This window comes from Tachyglossus aculeatus, chromosome 10, assembly GCF_015852505.1.
Source record: "Tachyglossus aculeatus isolate mTacAcu1 chromosome 10, mTacAcu1.pri, whole genome shotgun sequence".
In the NCBI taxonomy this organism is placed as follows: domain Eukaryota; kingdom Metazoa; phylum Chordata; class Mammalia; order Monotremata; family Tachyglossidae; genus Tachyglossus; species Tachyglossus aculeatus.
The window spans coordinates 56140201-56164020 of NC_052075.1; the positions used below are offsets into that span (position 1 = coordinate 56140201).

General features: G+C 50.7%; 1 protein-coding gene and 1 pseudogene across 1 annotated transcript; both read right to left on the bottom strand.

The window, feature by feature from the left end:
• Window positions 1-1705: 1705 nt before the first annotated feature.
• On the bottom strand, window positions 1706-9111 carry LOC119932924 (annotated as a pseudogene).
• Window positions 9112-14059: 4948 nt separating this feature from the next.
• LOC119932980 (keratin, type II cytoskeletal 71-like) lies at window positions 14060-21829 on the bottom strand. The gene is made up of 9 exons (XM_038752123.1): window positions 21341-21829; window positions 19687-19901; window positions 18565-18625; window positions 17897-17992; window positions 17450-17614; window positions 16876-17001; window positions 16270-16490; window positions 14846-14880; window positions 14060-14383 (listed from the first exon to the last, which is right to left on the bottom strand). Exons 1-9 carry the CDS (start codon window positions 21827-21829, stop codon window positions 14136-14138), a joined length of 1656 nt encoding a protein of 551 aa, XP_038608051.1. The 3' UTR covers window positions 14060-14135.
• Between the last annotated feature and the right edge of the window lie 1991 nt (window positions 21830-23820).

Below are 23820 nucleotides of genomic sequence, written 5' to 3' on the forward strand. Positions count from 1 at the left end.
CTCAGCCTTTCTCCCAACCCACCTGGGAGGAGGGAGGGGGGGCGGAGGAGATTACACCACACTTTTACCTAAGGTCCTGCCAAGGCTCAGAGAGGTTTAGTGGCTGGCTCAGGGTCACACAGCTCAACTGAGGTAGACAAGGGGTTAGAAACCGGATCCCCAACCTGCTTTTCACCCCAGAGTTGCCTGTCTCCCTCACAGCAGAAAGAACCATAAAGCCAAAGGAGCTGATGATGAACCTTGAGATTCCTGGAGCCAGATCCCAAACTTCACTGGGTTCATTCCCCTGCCTCTGGACCCGGGAATGCCCAAACTCTTTACAACAGTGGAGCAGCTTAGTCAGGGAAGGCTTCTTGGAGGAGATGTGCCTCCCCATGCCCAGCCCCAACCCTGTCCCAGGACTCTTCCATCCCCTTTGAATCTCACCTTTGTCTGGTACCAGGACTCTGCATCTTCGCTGCTGCACTGGGGGATGTGTTCTTACTGGGCCTTGATGTTGACAATGATGCCATCCAGATCCAGGCTCCTGCTGTTGTCCATGGACAGGAACACTTACATGTCCAGGGTCTGGGCCTTCAGCTGGACTAGCTCCTGGGGGCTATACAAAGGGACATGGAATAGAGAGAGTTGTCTGGAGGACCCACTTTACAAATGTCACCCAATCTTCCTTCTACATTCCCTGCTCCAGATGAGAAAACTGGCTTGCTAACCCCTAACCCCCTACACAATCCTCATACCTTTATACCACCACTCCCATACCTGGAATGTCCCCTACCCTGCGCCTCTTCACCATATCAATTCACTCCTGCCTCCTCCTTTGGAATGCATTTAAAAACTCTTCCTCCTCCTGGGTGTCTTCCCAGATTAATCCACTTTCATCACTCTAGTCTCTTCAATAATCCCCTTGGTTCTTATATCTGCCTAGAATGGTCACATGTTGTGGCCTACTGGATAGAGCACAGGCCTGAGATTCAGAAGGACCTGGATTAATTAATTAATGATGGGCAAGCACTTACTATGTGCCAAGCACTGTTCTAAACTCTGGGGTAGATACAAGGTGATCAGGTTGTCCCACGTGGGGCTCACAGTCTTAATCTCCATTTTACAGATGAGGTAACCGAGGCACAGAGAAGTTAAGAGACTTGCCCAAAGTCACACAGCTGACAAGTGGTGGAGGCAGGATTAGAACCCATGACCTCTGAATCCCAAGCCTGTGCTCTTTCCATTAGCCGCACTTCTTCTTTGATTGCAATCCTGGCTTGCATACACCATAATCATCATCATTATCATCATCAGTGGTACTTATTGAGCAGTTATTATGTGTGGAGTACTGCACTAAGTGCTTGGGAGAGTACAATCCAACATTTGACAGACACGATCACTGCCCATTATGAGTTTACAGACTAGAGGGGGAGACAGACATTAATGTAAATAAATAATTTTCCATTCTGGGACCTTGTTCTTGTTCTCCCCCATGCCCAACTGGCCTGTAGATTCCTGCTGACATTTTGTTGGTCACGACTGACACATTGCTGGTCCTTTACTAGTCCTTCGCTAGTACTTTGCTGGTCGTACCTGGGGTTCAACTTTTCTTCAATTTCACCTTTAGCATCTCCCTCACTCTCTCTCACCCTGGCATCATGCCAGCCTGATTCTGGGTCCCTTTACAGTTGGTCTTGTTCATCATTCCGGCCCCATCCCTCCATCAATCTCTTTCTTGGCAGGGGCAGGAGGAATTGCAGAGATTCAGGGTGGGGATGGGAGAGATCACTGAGAGATACTGAAAGAGGAACCCAGAAGCTGAGACTTCACAATGTTTGGTCCCAAGCAGGGATCCTCTCCCATTTTGCAAATAAGGAAACTGAGGTTCAAATGACTTGCAGACCCACCTTCTTGAGCAGCACGAATTCGTTCTCAGCTACTACCCGAGTGCCGATCTTGTCCTCGTATCTGTGGCAGGGCTGGGGGGCGGGGGGCAAGATGAAGGTCCATTTGAGCTGGGAGACATTTCCCCAGTAAAGACCTTTCTCCTCTCCCTTCCCCCTCATCCCCTCCAGGGTCTGGATGGAAAAGCCTCATTTGGCTGTGGTCCAGAGAGACAGAGCATCCTGACATACTCCTGCTGCTCCCTGTTCTATCCTTGTCCTACCTACTGCTCCCACTATCAATTGTTTTAGTCTGTTTGTCTGTCTCTCCAGTTGTATTGTCAGTCCTTAAAGGCAAAGACTATGCTGTTTGCGTGGCCTACAGGAAAGAACACCAGCCTGGGAGTCACATGACCTGGGCTCTAATCCCAGCTCTCCCTTTTTTCTGCTGTATGACCTTGGGTGACTCACTCTACTTCTCTGTGCTTCGGTTACTCCATCTGTAAAATGGGGGTTGGAACTGTGAGCCCTAATTGGGATAAAGACTGTGTCCAACCACTTTATCTTGCATCAGATCCCAGTGCTAGTACAGTGCCAAGCACAGGGTAAGAGTTTAACAAATACCACAAAAATGTGCTCAATAAATACTACTCATCTGTTGATTGATTGGAGGGGGGGGGAAATTAGAATATCCAACACAGAGGGTTCCCTTTGTTTAAGGGTGAGCAGCAGCATGGCCCAGAGGATAGAGCACAGACCTGGGAGTCAAAAGTTCATGAGTTCTAATCCCAGATCCTCAACTTGTCTGCTGTGTGAATTTGGGCAAGTCACTTTCACCTCTCTGTGCCTCAGTTCCCTAATCTGTAAAATGGGGATTAAGAATGTGAACTCTATGTGGGACAGGGATTGTGTCCAACCTGATTATCTTGTATCTACATCAGTGCTTAGAACAGTGGCCTGGCACATAATAAGCACTTAACAAATACTGTAATTATTCATTATTATTAATGGTGGTGGGCTGGTTAGCATGGTCTGGAGCTTAGGTGGGCTCTATCTGATCCTGAGGGAGCCTGGGTAAAGGCCTCAGCTTCAGCTCAGGGTAGAGATACCCACTTTTCATTTTGAGCTAATGATTAAAGAGGAGAGGGATTTTAGTTGGGGTGAAGCCTGCAGGGAGTCAGGCTTCTAAGAGACAAGAGGGCAGAAAGCCACCATTTTTGGTATTTTCCTCTCCTAGAGGAACCCCCTTCTTCCCTAATTTCTTGCTCCCCATCTCCCGCTCTGCTTCCTGGGAACTCTGAGATTATTCAATCATTCATTCAATCAATTACATTTATTGAGCACTTACTGTGTGCAGAGCACTGTAGTAAGAGCTTGGAAAGTACAGTTCAGCAACCAAGAGAGGCAGTCCCTGCCCACAACAGGCTCACAGTCTAGAAAGGGGGAGACATCAAAAAACAGACATCAAAAGACAGACATCAAAAAAAGTAAACAGGCATCAATAGCATCAATAAAAATAAACAGAATTTTATATATATACATATATATATACACCAGAATAAGTTAAACAGGAATTAATACAAATAAATAGAATTATAGCTAGGTACCTATATACACAAGTGCTGTGGGGGGGCTAGAGAAAAGGAGCAAGTTGGGGTGAGGTGGAGGGGGTGAGCTGAGGAAAAGGGAGCTTAGGGAAGGTGATCAATGTTCTTGATCCAGGGGTGACTCAGGGTGCCAATAGGGGAGGAGTTTTCCTTTTCAGTAGGTTCTCTGGGTCACCCCTGGGACAAGGCCTAGTGGAGAAAGCATGGGTCTGGGAATCAGGAGACCTGGATTTGCATTTTGATCTACCATACTGAGCTGCTGGGTGACCTTGGGCAAGTCATTTAACCTCTCTGAGCCTCAGTCTCCTCATTTGCTAAACAGGAAAGGATACCTGCTTGGGAACAAACAGTGTGAAGCCTCAGCTTCCGGGTGCCTCTCTCAGCCTGCTCAGGGCTGCAGGGTGGGAAGCCACAGGCCTAGAGGCCTCAGGGCAAATAGAACTGGGCAAGGTGCCCCAAACCTCCCTGTACCTGCTGGATTAGTCTAGCTGGGAGGAGTGTGGAGGACCAAGAGAGGATTGGTGTGCCTGGGATTGAGGCAGGGTGAGACACCCCTCCCAAAGACACAAAAAGCCTCCCTCATTTGAGAAAATACTCTCCCCAAAGCGTGGAATACCATGCTCAGGAATATTAAGTGCTCTCAGAAAGGTGCTCCCTGGGGAAGGGAGTTCTGCGCTACTTGGAAAGTCCCAACACTAAAAAAGGAGGTGGGGCTTCTATCTTGGAGACAGGAAAATCAAAGAGGGCAGGGGAGCCAGTCTCTGAGCCGTGGGGGGAGGAGGAGAAGGGGTGTTGCTGGGGCCCTCTTGCTCCAGGCAAACTCCGCCCCACCGCACCCCATTCTGGGGAGGGTCCCATGGGGCTGTGGGCAAGACACAGGCAAGGTGGGTCTTGTGGAAACTCTGGAGCAAATTCCTGGAGACGGATATCTGGGAAGTTGAATTCTGGTTACTGGGGCTGCCCACTGCAGTGACCAGCTAGTAAATCCAATTGTCAATCAATCAATCAATCAATCGTATTTATTGAGCGCTTACTATGTGCAGAGCACTGTACTAAGCGCTTGGGAAGTACAGATTGGCAACACATAGAGACAGTCCCTACCCAACAGTGGGCTCACAGTCCAAAAGGGGGAGACAGAGAACAGAACCAAACATACCAACAAAATAAAATAAATAGGATAGAAATGTACAAGTAAAATAAATAAATAAATAAATAGATAGATAAATAGAGTAATAAATATGTACAACCATATATACATATATACAGGAATTGTCAACTTGAGGGAGGGGAAATAACTGGTGAAACCTTCCCCTGCTCATGCCACACTTAGCTGAGGACAGCCTCCTCACTCCCTAACTGTAACCACCCACCCCTTTTGTTTCCTCCTCCTCCAGGATGCCAGCCCAGATTCCCCAGCCCTTACCCCCTCCCTCAGGACTCCCTTCTCTCTGTCCCTGGAGGGACTTTCACTCCTGCCGTCCCCTGGTGGCTGATTGATAAGCCGAGACCTGGCACAGGAGGTGGGAGGGGTTTGCCTAGGTCTGTGCCCGCTTCTTAGTTGTTCTTCATGTCTTCTACCAGGATGTGCATCGCTCCAAGCTCCAGGTCCAGTTGGTTATGGTCCCCCCCAAGCCTGTCCGGCTGGTGTCGCAGGTCACTTATATAGGGCTAGAACAGCGGTGCCAGGTTCTGCCTCTCCATCTTGGTGCCTTTTTGCTACAACAGCTCCCACTTGGTCTCCAGCACCGTGTTCTGCTGCTCCAGGAACCAAACCTGGAGTTATACACATTGTCAGTCAGCCCCAGGCCCTGGGGAAGGGGAAAGAGTGAAAGAGCATGCCTCTGGGCCTGGGGTCTCTGAGAGAGAGATAGATCTGTCATGATCACTGCCCCCTCAGCCAGATGGGGGAGATCAAACCGATATTTTCAGCCTCCATCTGGACAGGCAAGACCGGTGGGAGGGAGAGAGGGTAGTGAGAGGAGGGAGCTTGACAGGGTTGATGGGTTGGAGTGTGTGATGAAGGGAAGGCTTCCTATTGGAGAAGGTGGTCTTGTGCTGCCATAGGGCAGAGCCACCAGGGAGACCATGAAGCCGCCAGCTTGAGCCTCTTTACCTTCTAGGCTTAGGGCCAGGGGGCATATGGGCTTTGGAGTCAGAGGTCAGGAGTTCAAATCCCGGCTCCACCAATTGTCAGCTTTGTGACTTTGGGCTTGTCACTTAACTTCTCTGTGCCCCAGTTACCTCATCTGGAAAATGGGGATTAAGACTGTGAGCCCCCCGTGGGACAACCTGATCACCTTGTAACCTCCCCAGAGCTTAGAACAGTGCTTTGCACATAGTAAGCACTTAATAAATGCCATCATTATTATTATTATTAATTGATCAGTGATTGATCAGGTTCAGCCCCTTGTCTCCAGATGGACAGCTTATTCCCACCTCTCCTCTTGGGAACTGTTGACTGATGGGATGGTGGGGGGGGAGAGGGGCCTGGTGGGGGTGGTCTGATCATCAGGAGATATGGGTTGTAATCCCTGTCCTGCTTCCAATCTGCTGTGTGACCTTGATCAGGTTACTGCCCCTCTCTGGGCCTCCAGCTGCACAAGTCCTGACCCAAGAAAGGCCTGATGTTTAGAGAAGCAGTATGGTTTAGTGGAAAGAGAACAGGCTTGGAGCCAGAGGTCATGGGTTCTAAGCCTGGCTCTGCCACATGACTGCTATGTGACCTTGGGCAAGTCACTTAACTTCTCTGAGCCTCAGTTACCTCATCTGTAAAATGGGGATTAAGACTGTGAGCCCCACGTGGGACAACCTGATAACCTTGTATCCCCGCCAGCACTTAGAACAGTGCTTTGCACATAGTAAGTGCTTAACAAATGCCATCACCATTGTTATTATTATTATTATTAGTGGGGACTCCCAGCTCTCTCACCTTGTCGATGAAAGAGGCGAACTTGTTGTTGAGGGTCTCAATCTGCTCACGCTCCTTGTTCCGTGCCCGCTGGATGTTGGGGTCAATCTGCAAGTTCAGCGGTGCCAGCAGGCTCTGGTTAATGGTCACAGCCTGGATGCCACCCACCTCCCCGCCACCTTGGGCACACAGGGAAGCCACCACCACAGCCTCCAGGCTCCCCAGACAGAGGGACTGCTGGAGACCCTTTTGCTGAAACCTGGTCGGTAGAGGTTGTGGCGACTGAAGCCACAGCAGCCCCTGGCCGTCAGGGACAGAGGGGTGGAATGGAAGCTGCAGGGCTCTCTCTGTAGGGCCATGGCCGAGATGGAGCTGAAATTCCGCTTCGAGGAGTGATTGTTCATGGCGGCGGAGGAGGTAGACAATGGAGCTGGGAGTTGGAGCCGGGAAGCAGAACTCCTGAGCCGCTGAAAGGAGGGATAGCACCTCCTTTTATCCCCCTGGAGGGGACTTGGCACAGCCAGCAGAGAAAGCGACAGTAATCCTGGCTGTGGGCCCTCAGCTTCCATGACCTCTCCCTCCACCCAAACCTCAGCCTTCCACTGTCCCCCCTCCCCAGTAACACACCACTTTAGTGCTGATCCGGGCTGCAGGAAAGGAACCGCGGGGTGGAAAGTTCCCTGCTTACTAAGGAGCCAAGCAGAACGGGCCAAGCTCAGGGAGCCCAGAGAGGGCATGGCTAGCAGCCGAGGTCACATAGCATGTCAGGAGGGTGGGCTGGAACTGCTCTGGGCTGAGTCATTCATTCATTCATTCAATTCATTCAATCGTATTTATTGAGCACTTACTGTGTGCAGAGCACTGTACTAAGTGCTTGGGAAGTACAAGCTGGCAACACAGTTATGAAAGGAGGTGGGGTAGGGGGAGCATTAGGATCAACAAGGCCAAGCCTATGCCCTCTCCCCTAGAAAGGGGGAGAATTATTTTTTTTAATTTTTTTAGTTTAATGGCATTTATTAAGTGCTTACTACGTGCAAAGCACTGTTCTACGCGCTGGGTAGGTTACAAGGTGATCAGGTTGTCCCACAGGGGACTCACAGTCTTAATCCCCATTTTACAGATGAGGGAACTGAGGCACAGAGAAGTGAAGTGACTGGCCCAAAGTCACACAGCTGACAAGTGGTGGAACTGGCTGTGGTTAGGATCATTTCGTCCATTCTCCTGTGTCTGTGCAGAATAGCACCAAACTGGGGAGGGATCACTCCCCAGCCCCACATGCCCATATCCAAAGCCATCTCCCCTCCTGTATCTTCAATCAATCAATCATTAGTATTTTTCGAGTGTTTACTATGTGCAGAACACTGTACTAAGCGCTTGGAAGAGCACAATATAATCAATCAATCATATTTATTGAGTGCTTACTGTGTGCAGAGCACTGTACTAAGCACTTGGGAAGTACAAGTTGGCAACATATAGAGACAGTCCCTACCCAACAGTGGGTAACAGAGTCGGTAGGCATGTTACCTGTCCATAAAGAGCTTATAGTCTAGCCAGGCCTCTGCAGCCCCTAACACGAGTGAGACTCATCTAGAAAATCCTTCCTTATGTCTAACCTAACTACCTCTTCCTGCAGCTGAGCGGCGTCTCATCTGGATCACGGAAGGCAACATGGCCTAGTGGAAAGAACATGGGACTTGGAGTCAGGAGAACCGGTTTCTAATCCTGGTTCCACCATTGCCTACAATGTGAGCTTGGGCAAGTTATTTAACTTCTCTGGGCCTCAGTTTCTTCATCTATAAAATGGGGATAAAATATCTGCTGCCCCTTGGATTATGGGCAGTGTGTCCAATCTCATTATTTTGTACCCACCTCAGCACATAGTAAACACTAAAAAAATACAGTGCTTTCTATGATCAGCCCTCTCGTTTACCCCGGCTAATAATTTCGCACACCTGATGGCAGTGCCGCAGTTTTTCCCTCCCTTCAGCCTTCTCTTCTTTGGGCTGGACGGCCTCGACTCCCGTCGCCTTCCATCTGGGGTCTCGTTCCAGGTTTTCCACCTCTCCGAAGACTCCGAGCCCGGACCTGCCTCGGGGTTTGCCTGCCCGATCTTGTGGGACCCCTCGCTCCTCGCTAAAGCGGGGATCAGGGTGGGGGTCGGGGGAGCGTTTCTAGCCCTGGCCCTCGCTTCTTCTGCGGGCCGATAGGGTGAGTCACCCTCCCGCCCGGCCGCGGCCTTATCGGGAGATCGAAAGCAGAAGGGAGGCTCGAGACTGGAGAGGGGGAGACACTCGGCATCTGTGCGGAGTGAGCCGGGGGCGGGGGGAGAGGGGGGCACTGGGCTCCCGCCAACCAGGATTGGGCACTCCCTGTGGGGGAAGAGTGGTGGGAGGCGGAGACACGGCCTCCTCCCTCGGGGGGCTGCCAATCTGATGGGAGAGTCGACGTGCACCCGTGTACACCCACACTCATTCTCTCTCTCCCCCTCCCTCTCTCCCCCTCCTTCTCTCTCTCTCTCTCTCTCTCTCTCTCTCTCTCTCTCTCTCTCTCTCTCTCTCTCCCTCCCTCCCTCCCTCTCCTGGGCTCTAGGGGAAGGGTCGAGGTGAAAGAAGATATGATCCCTCAAAGATCTGCAAAGAAAATGGGGGAAACAACACACACACACACACACACACACACACACACACACACACACACACACAGAGATTTCTCCCGAGATCCGCATAATCATGGCCACCAGCCGCACAGATTCTGAGACAGTGATACTACACAGATCCAAGCACTTCTCCTAACCCACCTTGACTACTGCATCAGCCTCCTCCCTGACTTCCCTGCCTCCTGTCTTTCGTTTCGTTTCCATACTTCACTCTGCTGCCCGGGTCATTTTTCTACAAAAACGTTCCGCCTATGTTTCCCAGCTCCTCATGAAACTCCGGTGGTTGCCCATACACCTCCACATTAAACACAAACTTGTTATCATAGGCTTTAAAGCACTCAATAGCCTTGCCCCTTCTTCCTTACCTCCCTGATTTCATACTATTCATTCATTCGTTCATTCAATCGTACTGAGCGTTTACTGTGTGCAGAGCACTGTACTAAGCGCTTGAGAAGTACAAGTTGGCAACATATAGAGACGGTCCCTACCCAAAAGAGGCTCACAGTCTAGAAGACTACTACAACATAGCCCACTCAATTCATTCCTCCAACGTCAACCTACCCACTGAACCTCAATCTCATCTATCTCTCTACTGGCCCCTTGCCCATATCCTCCCTCTGGCGTGGAATACCCTCCTACTTCATACACAACAGACTACCACTCTTCCCACCTTCAGAGCCTTTGTAAAATCACATCTCTTCCAAGAGGCCTTTTCTAACTAAGCCCTCACTTCCTCTACACCCTTTTGCATCATAATTGCACTCAGATTTATATCCTTTAAGCTCTTGATAATAATAATGATAATGGTATTTGTTAAGCACTTACTATGTGCCAGGCACTGCACTAAGTGCTGGGATCGATTAAAGCAAATCAGGTTGGATGTAGTCCCTGTGTACATGGGCTTAATCCCCATTTGACATATGAGGTAACTGAGGCACAGAAAAGTGAAGTGACTTGCCCAAGGTCACTCGGTAGACAAGTGGTGGAGTCAGAATTAGAACCCAGGTCTTTCTGCCACCCAGACCTGTGCTCTATCCATTAGGCCACACTGCTTCTCTATATTCACCCCATGCTTAGTCCACACTTAGGTACTTATGTCCATATCTGTAATTTATTTTCATGCCTGTGTCCCTCTCTAGACTGTAAACTCCTTGTAAACAGGGAGCATGTCTACCACCTCTGTTGTACTCTCCCAAAAGCCTAGTTCAGTGCTGTGTGCATGGTACATGCTAACTAAATAGCATTAATTGATTGACAAGTAGCCATTAGCACTGGAAACAGTCAGAGATATCAGAACCACTGTAGCCAGGTGTGGTCAGTCTGGGAAAGCTTCTTGGAGGATGTGGTTTTCTTTAGATTTTTAAAAAGGGGAGGAACATGCTTTGGGGAAGAGGAGTGAGGAGAGCACTCTTAGGAGGGATTGTCTTCGAGCTGTAGAGGAGGGAAAAGTAAAGAGGGTATAAAATGGAGAGGGAAAATGCAACTCTGGGTCAGGAATTCTAATTCTACCTGAACAGTAATGAGAAGCTGGGACCATGACTGAGTATGAAATCCCAGAATCCCAGAGCTGGCAAGATCTTGAGAACTCTCTGCCTCTGTGAAAGTGAACACCTAAGCTCTCCAGGAGCCTGTCCTGGTTAGGAAGTTCTCTGTTTCATCTTCCCCAGCTCCTTCTTGCTGCAGCCTAAGCCACTTCCCTCTTTTGGGGGTTTCTGAGGATTGCAGTGCTTTTTCCTCATTAAATTTCTTCATAGACTTGATGACAGAGATGCATCATTTTCAGACCAATTCCCTAATTCTCTTCCCCTTTCCACTGCAGCATGGCCTACCAGAAAAATCATGCAACTGGGAGTCAGAGGACCTGACTTCTAATCCCAGTTCTGCCACTCGTCTGCTGTGTGACTTTGAGCAAGTCGCTTAACCTCTCAGTGCCTAAGTTTATTCATCCGTGAAACAGTTATAGGATACTTGCTCTTCCTCTCTCTTTGACTAGGAGTCCCGGGTGGGACAGTCCTGTAGACAGTACACTTCTGTGATCAGGGAACGTGTCTACCAACTCTGTTATATTGTACTCTCCCAAACACTTAGTACAGTGCTCTGCACATAGTAAGTGCTCAATAAATGCCATTGATTGATTACTCCGCACATAGCACTGAAGAAATGCAATTGATTGTTTGGACAGGGACTATGTCTGATAATCTTGTATCTGGCTCAGTGCTTGGCATATAGTAAGTACTTAAATGCCATTATTTTTATTTGTGGGAGAGCTGAGCATGTTTAAGCAGTTTACTTCCTCTCTCTAGACTATAAGCTCGTGTGGGCAGGAAACATGTCTACCAACTCTGTTATATTGTACTCTCCTAAGTGCTTTGTACAGGGCTCTGCACAAAGTAAGTGCTCAATAAATACGATTGATTGCTTGGTTGATTCTCAGTTCCTTCCTGGTTGCATATTGTACAGTTAAGGAGCATTAGCTAATAAGCTAACTGCTAGTAAGATAAGAACTCTGATATGTCGGCCATCTATTTCTTTAAGCAAAGGTGTCTACAAGGACAAAATAGGGTGCTTGCATCCTTGATTTGGTTCTAATTTTAACTGTGATTCTTGTTAGGTGCTTACTATGTGCCAAGCACTGCACTCAGTATTGGGGTAGATGCAAGATTAATTGGTTAATCAAACAGTCCCTGTCCCACATGGGGTTCACTATCTAAGTATTGAATCCCCATTTTATGAATGAAGAAACTGAAGAATCCTGAAGTTAAGTGATCTACCCAAAGTTACACAGCAAGGTAAGTGGCAGAGACGGGATTCGAATCCAGGTCTTCTGATTCCCAGGCCCGGGGTATTCCCACTGGGCCTCTTCTCCCTTATCTAGCATGACTGCGCCTTTTAAGCAACTTATTCTATCATTCTCTTTAGTTGTTCCGTTTCTCTGTGATTGTCTGTGGAGCTAATGTCTCCCTCGTTTAATTGCCGTGTGAGTCACTGCTCTTCAATTGCTGCAGATTGGTGCTTCGCCGAAGGCTCATTTGGCTCATTAAGCGCCTCCTGTGGGCACAGCTCTGAATTGCGCTTTTAGGAGAGAACAATAGAAATAGTCTTAATGATAATGGCATTTTTAAAGCACCAAATGCCAAGAGATAGCCAGGTCGGCCACGCTGTGGCTCGCAGTCTAAGGGGGAGGAAGAACAGGTATTTCTTCCCAAGTGGAACAGGGGCTGCGTGTCTAATCCGTTAATGAAGCACTTAATACAGTGCTCTGCACACAGTAAACGCTCAATAAATATGATTGAATGAATAATCTTGTATCTACCCCAGTGTTGAATGCAGTGTTTTTGGCACATAGTAAGCACCTAACAAGAATCACAATTATTATAATTATAGCCAAAGCAAGGATGCAAACAGCCTCTTTTGTCCTTAGAAGCACCTTTGTTTAAGGAAATAGATGGCAGATAAATCAGAGTTATTACCTTATTAACAGTGAGCTTATTAGCTAATACACTTTAACTGTATAATATGCAACCGGGAAGGAACTGAAAATCAATCAAGCAATCAGTCATATTTATTGAGCACTTACTTTGTGCAGAGCCCTTAGGAGAGCACAATATAATGATGAGGGAACTGAGGCACAGAGAAATTAACTGATTTGTCCAAGGTCCCACAACAAGTAAGTGACAGGGGCAAGATTAGAATCCAGGTCCTTTGACTCCCCAGGATCGGGATCTTTTCACTAGGCCATGTCTAGTAGGAGAGACAGATATTAACACAAGTGTCAGACAAGAGGAACGAACAGGGAATAAAGCTAAGGATAAAAGTGCTATGGGAAGGGTTTATATTTATGCGTACTTGGGAGCGCGAAAATGTTCAAGTGGCAAGTGGGGGTTTACAAGGTGAGGAAATTAGAAATCAAGCCGGGGGGCCTCCGGGAGGAGAAGTGATTTTTTGAAAGGAGACCACCGACTCGTTTCTTTGAGGATCCCAAACTGTGGGTGAATCCGGATTTTCGGGGTTGGTACTAGCCCGAGGCTTGTCCAGCCCGGTTTGGTCAGTCACCTATGTCCAATAAAGAGACTCGGCCTCTGCTTGTGTGGGCCTCTGTTCTCCCGCTGAGCGTGGGCTTCTGTCTAGGCCTCGGGGTGCTCGAGCACTCCATTCCCCCTGACCTCTGACGGCCCCAGACTCTCCGACAGTGTCAGACTCGGTTTCCCCGTGGGTCTGAGGTCCCCTTTGAGGCGGCAGAGACTCCAGTCTGCAAAGTCCTCGTGTTCCACACCCGTCTCCTCCCTTTCTCCCTCCCAGTCGGAGGTCGGGTCGGGCCCGGTAGAGAAGGCGGAACCAAAGCCGTTGTTATCCGGGCTGGAGAGGAGTCTGGAGATCAGTGTGGAGCGTTTTGGCCTTGTCGCCCCTGCTGGTCCCCCAAGCTTATTCCTCCTCTGCTGGTCCCATCTCTACTGACCGGGCCACCTCTCCGTCCTCTGGCCCCCTTCATCCCATGGTTATCTAATTTTGGGGGCTAGGGAGGGGGGATAAGGGCGAACCAGCCTGACAGTCACGGGCCAGCGCGTTTTCCACTTCAGAGGAAATGGCTCTAATTCCACGGGGCGTCTCCCGGCTTTGAGGTGCTCTCTCTCCTCTTTGCCAACCCTTGTCAAACGTTATATATCCAAATCTAAACCTCGCCCGACCCGGAAACCTTGTCAGGTGTTAACTGTGCCGGACTCTGGCACCCCGATTGCTTCAGCCCTGGTGTCTTTCCCGAAATGGTGCAAATATTCTCTCTCTCTCTCTCTCTCTCTCTCTCTCTCTCTCTCTCTCTCTCTCTCTCTCTCTCTCTCTCCCTCTCTCCCTCTCTCCCTTCTCTCTCTCCCTTTGTGTGTGTATGTGTGTGTGGGGGGGTGAGTGTGGGTGTGGGTGTGTTCTGAGAAAAACACCATCGTGAAGCGACAGAAGGTAGACTGCAATTTATTGGAGGCGGGATGGAAGGGTTAAGGGAGGAGACGAAAGGAAAGGGAGGGAAGGGGAGGGCAGAGAAGAAGACAGGAGGGAGGAAGGAAAGGTAGAGGTGCTAGAGTGGGGTAAATCCGTGTCGCTGTTCCACGTTATCGCGGAGATTTCCGGGTGGGCGAGACAAGCGAGGACCCCTTGGCCAGGGCATCCTTGAAGTCGCTAACGCTGCCCCTCCGGGCCTCTCCCGCTCGAGCTCCACTGGAGCTGCTGCCTCCGCCGCTGGCCGCATAGCCACTGCTGACCGCATAGCCGCTGCTGACCGCATAGCCGCCACTGATGGCACTGGGACGGTAGCCGTAGCCGGTGGACCCGCTGGCGCCACTGGTGCTGCTGATGACGGCTGTGGGGGGAGATGGGAGATGGAGAGAAAGCCCCTGACATGCTCAGCCCAAGAACCCCCGCACCAACGCAGCTGCCTCCTCCTCTACCCTTCCTCCTGCCAACTACAGCTCAGAAATCCTTCTCTGATTGACCCTCCCTCTTCCAACCTGCTATCCGGGTCCCAACCCTGAATGTCCATCTGTAAGGATAGGGACTGGGAACTCCCTGCAAGACCCCACCCCTGCTTCCGAGCTCTGGGAGTGAGATAGTCAAGTAAGCTCCTGCAGGCAGGGGTCATGCCCAACTCTATTATATTGTACTTCCAAGCATTTAGTTCAGTGGTCTGTACACATTAAAAGCTGGGTAAATACCACTGATTAATTGATTGGGCATAGAGGAGGAGGAATCCCTGCTTGGCACAGTGCATTTTCAGTGGGGTGGGGAGGACGCAAGAGAGGAATTGGGGAAGGGAAGTACTTACAGATGCTCACGGAGGATGGAAAATCTCCAGACATCCTGTTAGGGGAAATGGAACAACCAGTCAATCAATCAATCATCAATCACTATGGTCAATGCCCTTACAGATGCTCACGGAGGATGAAAAATCTCAAGACATCCTGTTAGGGGAAATGGAACAACCGGTCAATTAATCAAGCAATCATCAATCACGGGCCTCATTGCCAGGTCAATCAATCTCCAAAAATCAGCTTGGATCCCCAAATTCCAGATGGCTTGGTAAAATTCAGATTCTGGGGCCCGAATCTCAAGCTTCCATGGGCCGTTAAGAGGCACAGAAAGATGTTCCAAAGTGAGCGATTTTGAAAGCAGCAAATAGGAGAAAGTGACTTCATATCTATTTTGGAGTGGTGTCTACAGCCATAAACTAGAAGATCTGGATAAGATCAGGTCTAGAAAGAACCACTACCAGGCCCAAATCACTAGGTCCAAAGGATGTGCCACAGTAAGCCAAAGCTGGATCTACACTGTCAGCAGCTAAGAGGTTCCAATCTTAATAGTTGTAACTAGTTTCCTTGAAAAACACATTCACAAGCAAAGACATCTCTACCGGCCTTTTGGAGTGGAGTTTGTTCACGCGGGGAAAGCTGCACATAAACCGCTTTCTGCAAATCGGTTTTCACCAGGCCGGGACAAGAGGAAAGTGAGGAACTGATTGGTAGTAGTGATGCCAAATTAACCAGGTGCCATTTGTAGGGAGGTCAATGAGACCATGATTCTGCTAGATTCTTGAAAGGATGCTTTGTAAATTGCCCAGAGAACTGGGGGTGGATTTCGGATTCATCTCCTGACAAAGAAACACACTCCAACTCATCAACCTGCAAGGAGCTCTGTCTCATCAGCCCACAAGAGGGAGTACCGTCTGATCATCCTGCAGTGGTTTGTTCGAATAACTGAAGCTAACAGATCCACGTCATCCCCCGGCCCACGTCATCCCCCTGGCCTGGAATGCCCTCCCTCCCCACATCCGCCAAGATAGCTCTCTTCCTCCCTTCAAGGCCCTGCTGAGAGCTCACCTCCTCCAGGAGGCCTTCCCAGACTGAGCCCCCTCCTTCCTCTCCCCCTCCTCCCCCTTTCCATCCCCCTCGCCTTACCTCCTTCCCTTCCCCACAGCACCTGTATATATGTATATATGTTTGTACGTGTTTATTACTCTATTTATTTTACTTGTACATATTTATTCTATTTATTTTATTCTGTTAATATGTTTTGTTTTGTTCTCTGTCTCCCCCTTCTAGACTGTGAGGCCACTGTTGGGTAGGGACCGCCTCTATATGTTGCCAACTTGTACTTCCCAAGCGCTTAGTACAGTGCTCTGCACACAGTAAGCGCTCAATAAATACGACTGAATGAATGAACAGATGTTGGAAACGCCTGAACCCTCCCCACCTGCACTCCTCTCCTTCCAGCAACTTCCGGTAGGTGGCGATCTCCACGTCCAGCGCCAGTTTGACATTCATCAGCTCCTGGTAATCGCGTAGTAGTCGAGCCAATTCTTCCTTGGCGCTGTGCAGGGCGCCCTCCAATTCGTCCAGCTTGGCCCGGGCATCCTTCAGGGCACAGTCCCCGCGTTGCTCCGCATCGGCGATGGCCGTCTCCAGGTTGGCACACTGCCGGAGACGGAAGAACCAGAGTATCCTGAGGGCTGGGAGCGACCTCAGGAGGTCACCACTCTGCCTCCTGTCTCCCCTAAACCCACACCCTGGGTCCAACTTCCAGGACTCCGCTTCCCCTGCCCGTCTGCACAGTTTTAGTCTAGCCTAAATCCTTCAGGCTGCAATTTAAACTTAGTTTCTCTCTTCTGTATCCGTGAAAACCAAACTGATGGCAGGGTGGGAATCCCTTCTAAGCTCACCGTTTACCCCACTTTGGGGCTACGATGGAGATTGCCCTCCCCTCTATCAAGTCAAACAATGCCAGAAAACAGCCAGAACCACATGGTAGTCGTCTCTAGACAGTCAATTATCTTGAAAATTCGCCCTCCCTCTCTCCCACCTGCTTCTTGGCGTTCTCGATCTCCGAGCGGATCCGCTGGATGAGCCGGCTCAGCTCCGAGATCTCGTTCTTGGTGTGTTTCAAGTCGTCCCCGTGCCGTCCGGCTATGAGCTGCAGCTCCAGAAACTGGGGGTACAGGAGCAGAAGGGAATGTTATATCAAAGGGACATGGGGGATGGATTAGCTGGAGATAGGAGCATGGGTTCGTGGCTCCTGTTCCAGACCCAAGCACTGGGTGGGCCAGACGGACTGTGGTCTGGTACAGAGCATCTTTCAGCCTGGTCCATGAGTGGGTGGCGTCAGAGGGTGGAAGTTGCGGAGGTTGGACGCAGGGCCCCCTCTGGACCCAAATGCACCGAAGTTTGGTAGAGGGCACCCTCAATCTGACCCATGGTGGGGACTGGTGAGTGAGGACAAGGGGACATGGGGAATCTCCGGGACAGGAACTCACCCTGGTCTGTTACAGATCCCCCCACTCCACACACACACATTTCTGCCGGTCCTATAATAGGGAAATTCAGTGGGTGGGTGGGAACTGGGGAGCAGGGATGGGAAACTCATGGTCTCCACCCACCTTAGTCTGGTACAGGGCCTCGGCCTCAGCCTTGCTCTTGAGGGCAATGTCCTCATACTGCACACGCACTTCGTCGATGATGCTGTCCAGGTCCAGGTCGCGGTTGTTGTCCATGGACAGGATGACCGACGTGTCGCTGATGTGGGACTGGATCTGGGCGATCTCCTGTGTGGGGACGGGAGGTGCAAAGAATTCTGGGTCCCCTGACGTGGGCTGGTCTGGTCCTCCTCCCAAACTGTCAGTCCCTTGCTCCCCCTGCTGCGGACACCAACTCTATCCAGGTCCTAACTGCCAGGACGGAAGGGACTCCTGGGATCCCAGTCATCATTGATCAGATCCTGTCTACACCGACAATTGAGCTGGGTAATTCCGACTCAGAAATCCGAGCTTGTCAGGACTACTCCAGCAAAATGCCTGGATACTCCTGGTCCAGAAGGCTCCTCTTACCGCTTCAAACAGACACTTGAGGAACTTGATCTCGCCGTCTAGTGAGTCCACCTTGGCCTGCAGCTCCACCTTGTTGGTGTAGGCGGCGTCCACGTCCTGGGCAGGGGAGTTGGTCAGGACAATAATAGATTAAACCTACCAAGCTAAGCATCGAATCAGATACGCAGTCCCTGTCCCACTCAGAGCTCCCATTCTAGGAGGGACAGAGAGCAGGTATTTTACCCCCAGTTTACAGACTAAGAAACAGAGGCATAATCTCGCCCAGACTTCTTCCATTCCTCTCAAGGGTTGGCGATAGGGCTGGATCCTTCTTTGGAGACCTTGGAGAATTTAGTCCTCCCCCTCCCTCTTGGTCCCCATATGAACATCTTCTCTCAACCTGTTCAGGATCCCCAACGGAAAGCCTTCCCAAAGTCCACCCTAAATCCCTGCAACCACAGCAAAACCCCCTGTTCTTTTGTGCCCACTTCCGTGGATCTGGGGAAAACCTTGTAGCAGCCTCCTGTCCTCAATCTTCTCTTTTCCGGGACAGACACTCTTTAAACTTCCCTTGTCCCACTAGGGCAGCATTAGGGCTGATGTCCCTCATGCTTCCCTCATCAGAAGATAGTCCGCCCTCTAGAGATCTCCCCCCCACAACCACCAGTGGCCCAGCCCCCATCCCTCACCTTCTTGAGAACCACAAACTCGTTCTCAGCAGCTGTTCGTCTGTTGATTTCCTCTTCGTACCTGCGCCCGAGAGAGAAGGAGGTGAGTTATGGCTGAACTTGGCCGGCAGAAAGATCAGCCCCAATGAGGCTCTGCTAGAGCCTGCTCTGCCTCCACTCTTCGTCATTTCACTCGCCACCCCCATACTCCCACTAAGAATACCCTCCTCAACCCCCATCCCTCCCACCCTTCAAAGGCTCTCTATAATCCACCCGTCCAGAAAGACTTCACAGATTAGCCTGCTTCCATCCCAGGTGGCTCACTCTGTTCCCCGTGTTGACCTACTCCCTCCCCTCAGGAATTCCCCATAGCCCCTCAAGAGGCACAGAGGGGGTCCATGCTGTTGGGCGGGGCAATTCCGCTTCAGCAGCCTCCATCTGAAATGCTGAGGTGTCTCTTCTCAATTACCCTAAGAGGCCCTTGTAGTCCAATGGGGAATGAGATTAGAAGAAGATCCATCAGAGTTGAATGGAAAGAGCCCAGACTGTGGAATACTAAATCCGAGTTCAAGCTCTGCCCCTGGGGTATGCTGAATCCTCTCGGGTAGGTTAAACAACCTCTCTGAATCTTCCAACCCCTAGGGCTGCCATCCAAACATCCAGATTATCTGTAGAATCCTGAACATTATTCTTTGGATGAACATTTGTAGGAAATATGTCGATGATTCAGGCCAAGATAAATTTTGGGGGAAGGAGGTTTAGTTTGGGGAGGATAATCAGCGTGTGAAGACGTGAGCAGCATCCACAGGTAAAGTGAAGTGGATATTTGTCAATTATCTGGAGAATTTGATCCATGTAAATAGTCCAACTAGATCAACTAGAAAACCACTTTGTTTCATGCACTCACCTTTTATCGAGGACATGGGAGGGCACTCCAAGCTGGAGGCATAGGATGGCAAGTATTCCCACCCACTTTCCTTGAGAACAGAGCCATAGGAAAGAGGACAGGGAAGGGCACTGCTGATGGAAGTTTAGGATGGAAAATGCTCCCTCCTGCCTATCCTTGAAGGCTGGGCAATGGGAAATGGGACAGGGGAGGGCACTCCAAGCTGCGGGCTGGATAAGATATCTGCTCCCACCCACCTCTTCTTGAAGTCCTCCACCAGGTCCCGCACGCTGCGGAGCTCCGAATCCAGCCGCACGCGGTCCCCGTTCAGACCCTCCATCTGCCGGCGCAGGTTGCTGATGTAGCCCTCGAAAATGGGCTCCAGGTTGTTTTTGCAGTTACTCAGATCGAGTTGCTGCAGCAGGTCCCACTTGGTCTCCAGCACCTGGTTCTGCTGCTCCAGGAACCGCACCTGGAACCGAAGGGGTGGAGTTGGCTCAGCACAGGGCTGGGAGTAGGCTGGGAAACCCCAATCCCTTTCTTGAGGATTTCTGGAAGAACCTCTTTAACCCTGAAGTTGAATAGCTCTCCATTATCCACCATCAAAGGGGAAAAGAAAGAGTGGACAATAGATATTATAAAAGTCAGTGTAATTAAATATTTCAAATCTCCAAATTGACTTCCAAGTGAATGGGATTTCCCTTCTCTCCCATAAGAGCGTGGGTCATTGGACTCCGGGTAACTGAGAGGCCTGTAGAAGCAGGGATTTGAGCAAAGAAGATTTCAAAAGCAGATACAACCTTGGATCAATCTCTGTCCCCTCAAAGCTAGACCTTCTAGTGGCTTTTGTGCTCTTCTCCTCTCCTCACTCTACCTTCTACCCCAGAGGGTGCCCTGATAAAGCAGGGGAAGGAGCCACAAGCTAGGTCTATGGCCTGTTAGTCATGAGACCTGTTCCCTAGTCTACTGCTGGCTGACTTTTAGAGAGTGGTACAACCGTTCTGATCTTGTTTGCCTTTATGACACAGCCGCCTTTAAGCCGCCTGCAATAGGCAGTGGCTTTTCAGATCCCTGGGAGCTGGACTCCCGTGGGACCAGAAGGAACCCCCTCTGTGGACGTGTCTACAGGAGCGATTTTGGGACGTTTCTACATAGGATAGAAATGGACTTGGTGCTCAGCAGTCCAACTTCCGGCTTCAGACCAGCACTTTCCCTAACTTCAAAGCCCTACTAAAATCATATCTCCTCCATCAAGCCTTCCCTGACTAAGTTCTCAGTCCCCCACTTCTTTGCCCTCCCTGATACTTCACCCATGCATTTAGTCCTACTCTCTAAGCACTTAGATACTCACCCACCCCCAGTCTCACCACATTTATGTACCTCTTCTTATACTCGGTTATTTCCCTTTCCTACAATTTATTTTAATATTTGTCTCCTCTAATAAAGTGCACGTTCCTTGAGGACAAGGCTCGCCTCTATCCACTCTATTGTACGCTATTCTTCCAAGCGCTTAGTACCCTGCTCCGCACAAAGTAAGCGCTCAATAAATGTCATGATTGATTGATGCATTCTATCAAGAGCGAGTATGATTTTGGTCGGAAAAGATTGGTTTTTCTGCCCCTTAGGTGAAAGCACTGGGGAGAGAAAGAAGGGGAGGGAAGCGGGGGTGGGGAATTGGAGATCAGCTTGGGAGCTGGTGTGGGGAGATCTTAGGGGGCATTTGATGAGCTAAACCTGGGCCCTGCGGGGCTGGTGTAGACACACTCCTCCCTCTTCAGGCTCCCCCTTTTCAGGAGCCGTTTCTTCCGATCAACCCTCAGAAGGTCGATACTGCTCCCCCGGTCGTAGGAAAGTCCCTCCTGGAGTCTATCCTGCATCCCTCCGGCTGCTCCGAGCCGGGCGTGGACCCACCTTGTCGATGAAGGAAGCGAACTTGTTGTTGAGGACCTTGATCTGCTCGCGCTCCTGAGTCCGCACCTTCTGGATCTCGGGGTCGACCTTGACGTCCAGCGGCTGCAGGAGGCTCTGGTTGACGGTCACCGGGTGGATGCCGCCGGGGGGGCAGGAGGACGGGCAGGCGGGCCCCAGAGCCAAGCTGCCGAACATGCTGCCCGCGAAGCCGCTGGCCCGGCCCCGGACCGGCCAGTAGCCCCCAGCCCCCGCGCCGAACCCGTAGCCCGAGCTGCGGGCACCGCCGCCGGCCACGTTGACCGAGATGCTGCGGGTCCCGCCCAGGCTGTACAGGCTCCGGCTGCCGAAGCCGCCCACGACCCCCGCCGCCCCCGCAGCTTTGGGTCCGGCCCGGTACGAGCCCGAGCTGGCGCCCCTTCCCCCGGGCAGCACGGCCGAGCGCCCGCTGAAACTCCCCTTGCCGGATTTGCAGTTGAATTGGCGACTCATGGCGGTTCCTCTTTCTCCTGGGGTCCTAGAAGAGATGCAGAGCTGCGCTGGGCTGGACTGGACTAAGATGGGCTAGACTGGTCGGCGCTGGGATGTTCTGGGAACAGCTGGACTGGACTAGATGGAGCTGGGCTGCGCTGGGAAGTGCTGGTCTCGGCTGAAGTCCGGTCCGCGGCTGGCGGTCTGTTCCGGCCCCTTTTATGCACGGGGGTCGGTGCTTTAATTCGAGGGTTTGGTCAGCCCGCGAGCATCCATCCGTCATTTTCTTTCAGGAGAGCCTCGGGCTTCCGGCCCTCCCCACTTCTGAAACAACACGAAACCCGCAAATTGCTCGGCGTGCAACGCCTCGTTGGAGCAATTTCGCTCTTATCACACCGGTCCGCCCTCCCGCTTCCCGCGTAATTACCGCGAACGGGGTTATCCGAGCTCATCTCTGCCGCTCTCGGCTCCCTGTCATCACCCCGCTGGCTCCGCTGGGGGGCTTGGAGGGAGCGGGGGTGGACCCTCAGGCCTGGTCTACACGGACAAGGGATCCGGGTTACTCAAAGCATCCTTCCTGGCCCCAGATATCGGGAGAATTCAGGCAGGGCTGTAATTGGATAATAGAAACGGTAGCGCCTTTTCGAGACCCCCCCCCTTAATCTAGATAATTGGATAGTGTAAAGTTTTTCCCGGGGAGTCGGGGAGACTGCCACCTGAAATATTGGCAATTCTCAGGTGCCAAGGATCTAGACCGTTTGCCCGTAAAAACTCAGCATGGCCTACTGGATAGAGCACGTACGCAGGAATCAAAAGGACGTGGGTTCTAATCCTGACTCTTCCACTTGTCAGCTGTGTGATCTTGGGCAAGTCACTTCACTTCTCTGGGCCTCAGTTACCTCATCTAAAGAATGGGGATTAACACTGTGAAACCCATGTAGGACAGTAGGGACCGTCTCTATATGTTGCCAACTTGTACTTCCCAAGCGCTTAGTACAGTGCTCTGCACACAGTAAGCGCTCAGTAAATACGATTGAATGAATGACAGGGACTGTGTCCAACCCGATTTGCTTGTATCGATCCCAGCGCTAGGCACAGTGCCTGACACATAGTAAGCCCTTAACAAATACCAACATACCCAGGTAGTCTGTGCTCACGTTCCTTCCCTTCTGCGTGGTCTACATGGGAGAATTATTCACATAAATCCAACCACTGGGCCAAATTACCTGCATAGTTCAAGTCATAACATCCATCTGTCTAACCTCTTCGAAGCATTGAAACCTAAATTATTGCACTTGAAGACACATCTCCCCCCGCCTGTCTGCATTTGGAGACCCCAGCGGGGAACAACATTAGAGGTTCGGGCCTACACCAGTTTAGTATCGGACATTTCAGATTCCAATGATACACTTCGGCTTCAGTTGAGTAGAATCTTTCTGGAAAAGGCGGGCTTTGGCTGGAGACAACAGGAGAGTTAGTCTTTGGCTGTTGGAGACCCGGCTAACGGCGCTCACTCTGGTCCGTGTGTGCCCACCTTAGGCTTCATTTCAGCTCAGCCCCGAACCAAATCCTTGGTTCCTTGATTCCTCAGCTTGGACGGTGGGAATCGTTGGGCCATTATCGCTTCTAAAGGAGTGATGATCCCTTGCCCCCTCTTCTGTGTCCTTACAGTGAATAATAATAATGATAATAATGACAATACAAAAATGTGCTAATTATTATGTTTTACTAAGAGCCAAGTGCTGTACCAAACGCTGGAGTAAATACAATCAGAACAGAACAGTCTCTGTCATCCATAAGGCTCGCAGTCTAAGAGAGAGGGAAAATAGGTATTTCATCCCCACTTCGAGACACAGAGAAGTTAAGTGACTTACCCAAAGTCACATAATTGGCAGAGCAAGGATTAGAACCTACGTCCACTGAGTCTCAGAGGCGTGTTTTTTCCACGAGGCCTCTCCTACACCTCCCTCTCCACCCCCGGCCCCACTAAGACCACTACTCTCCTCTTGGCC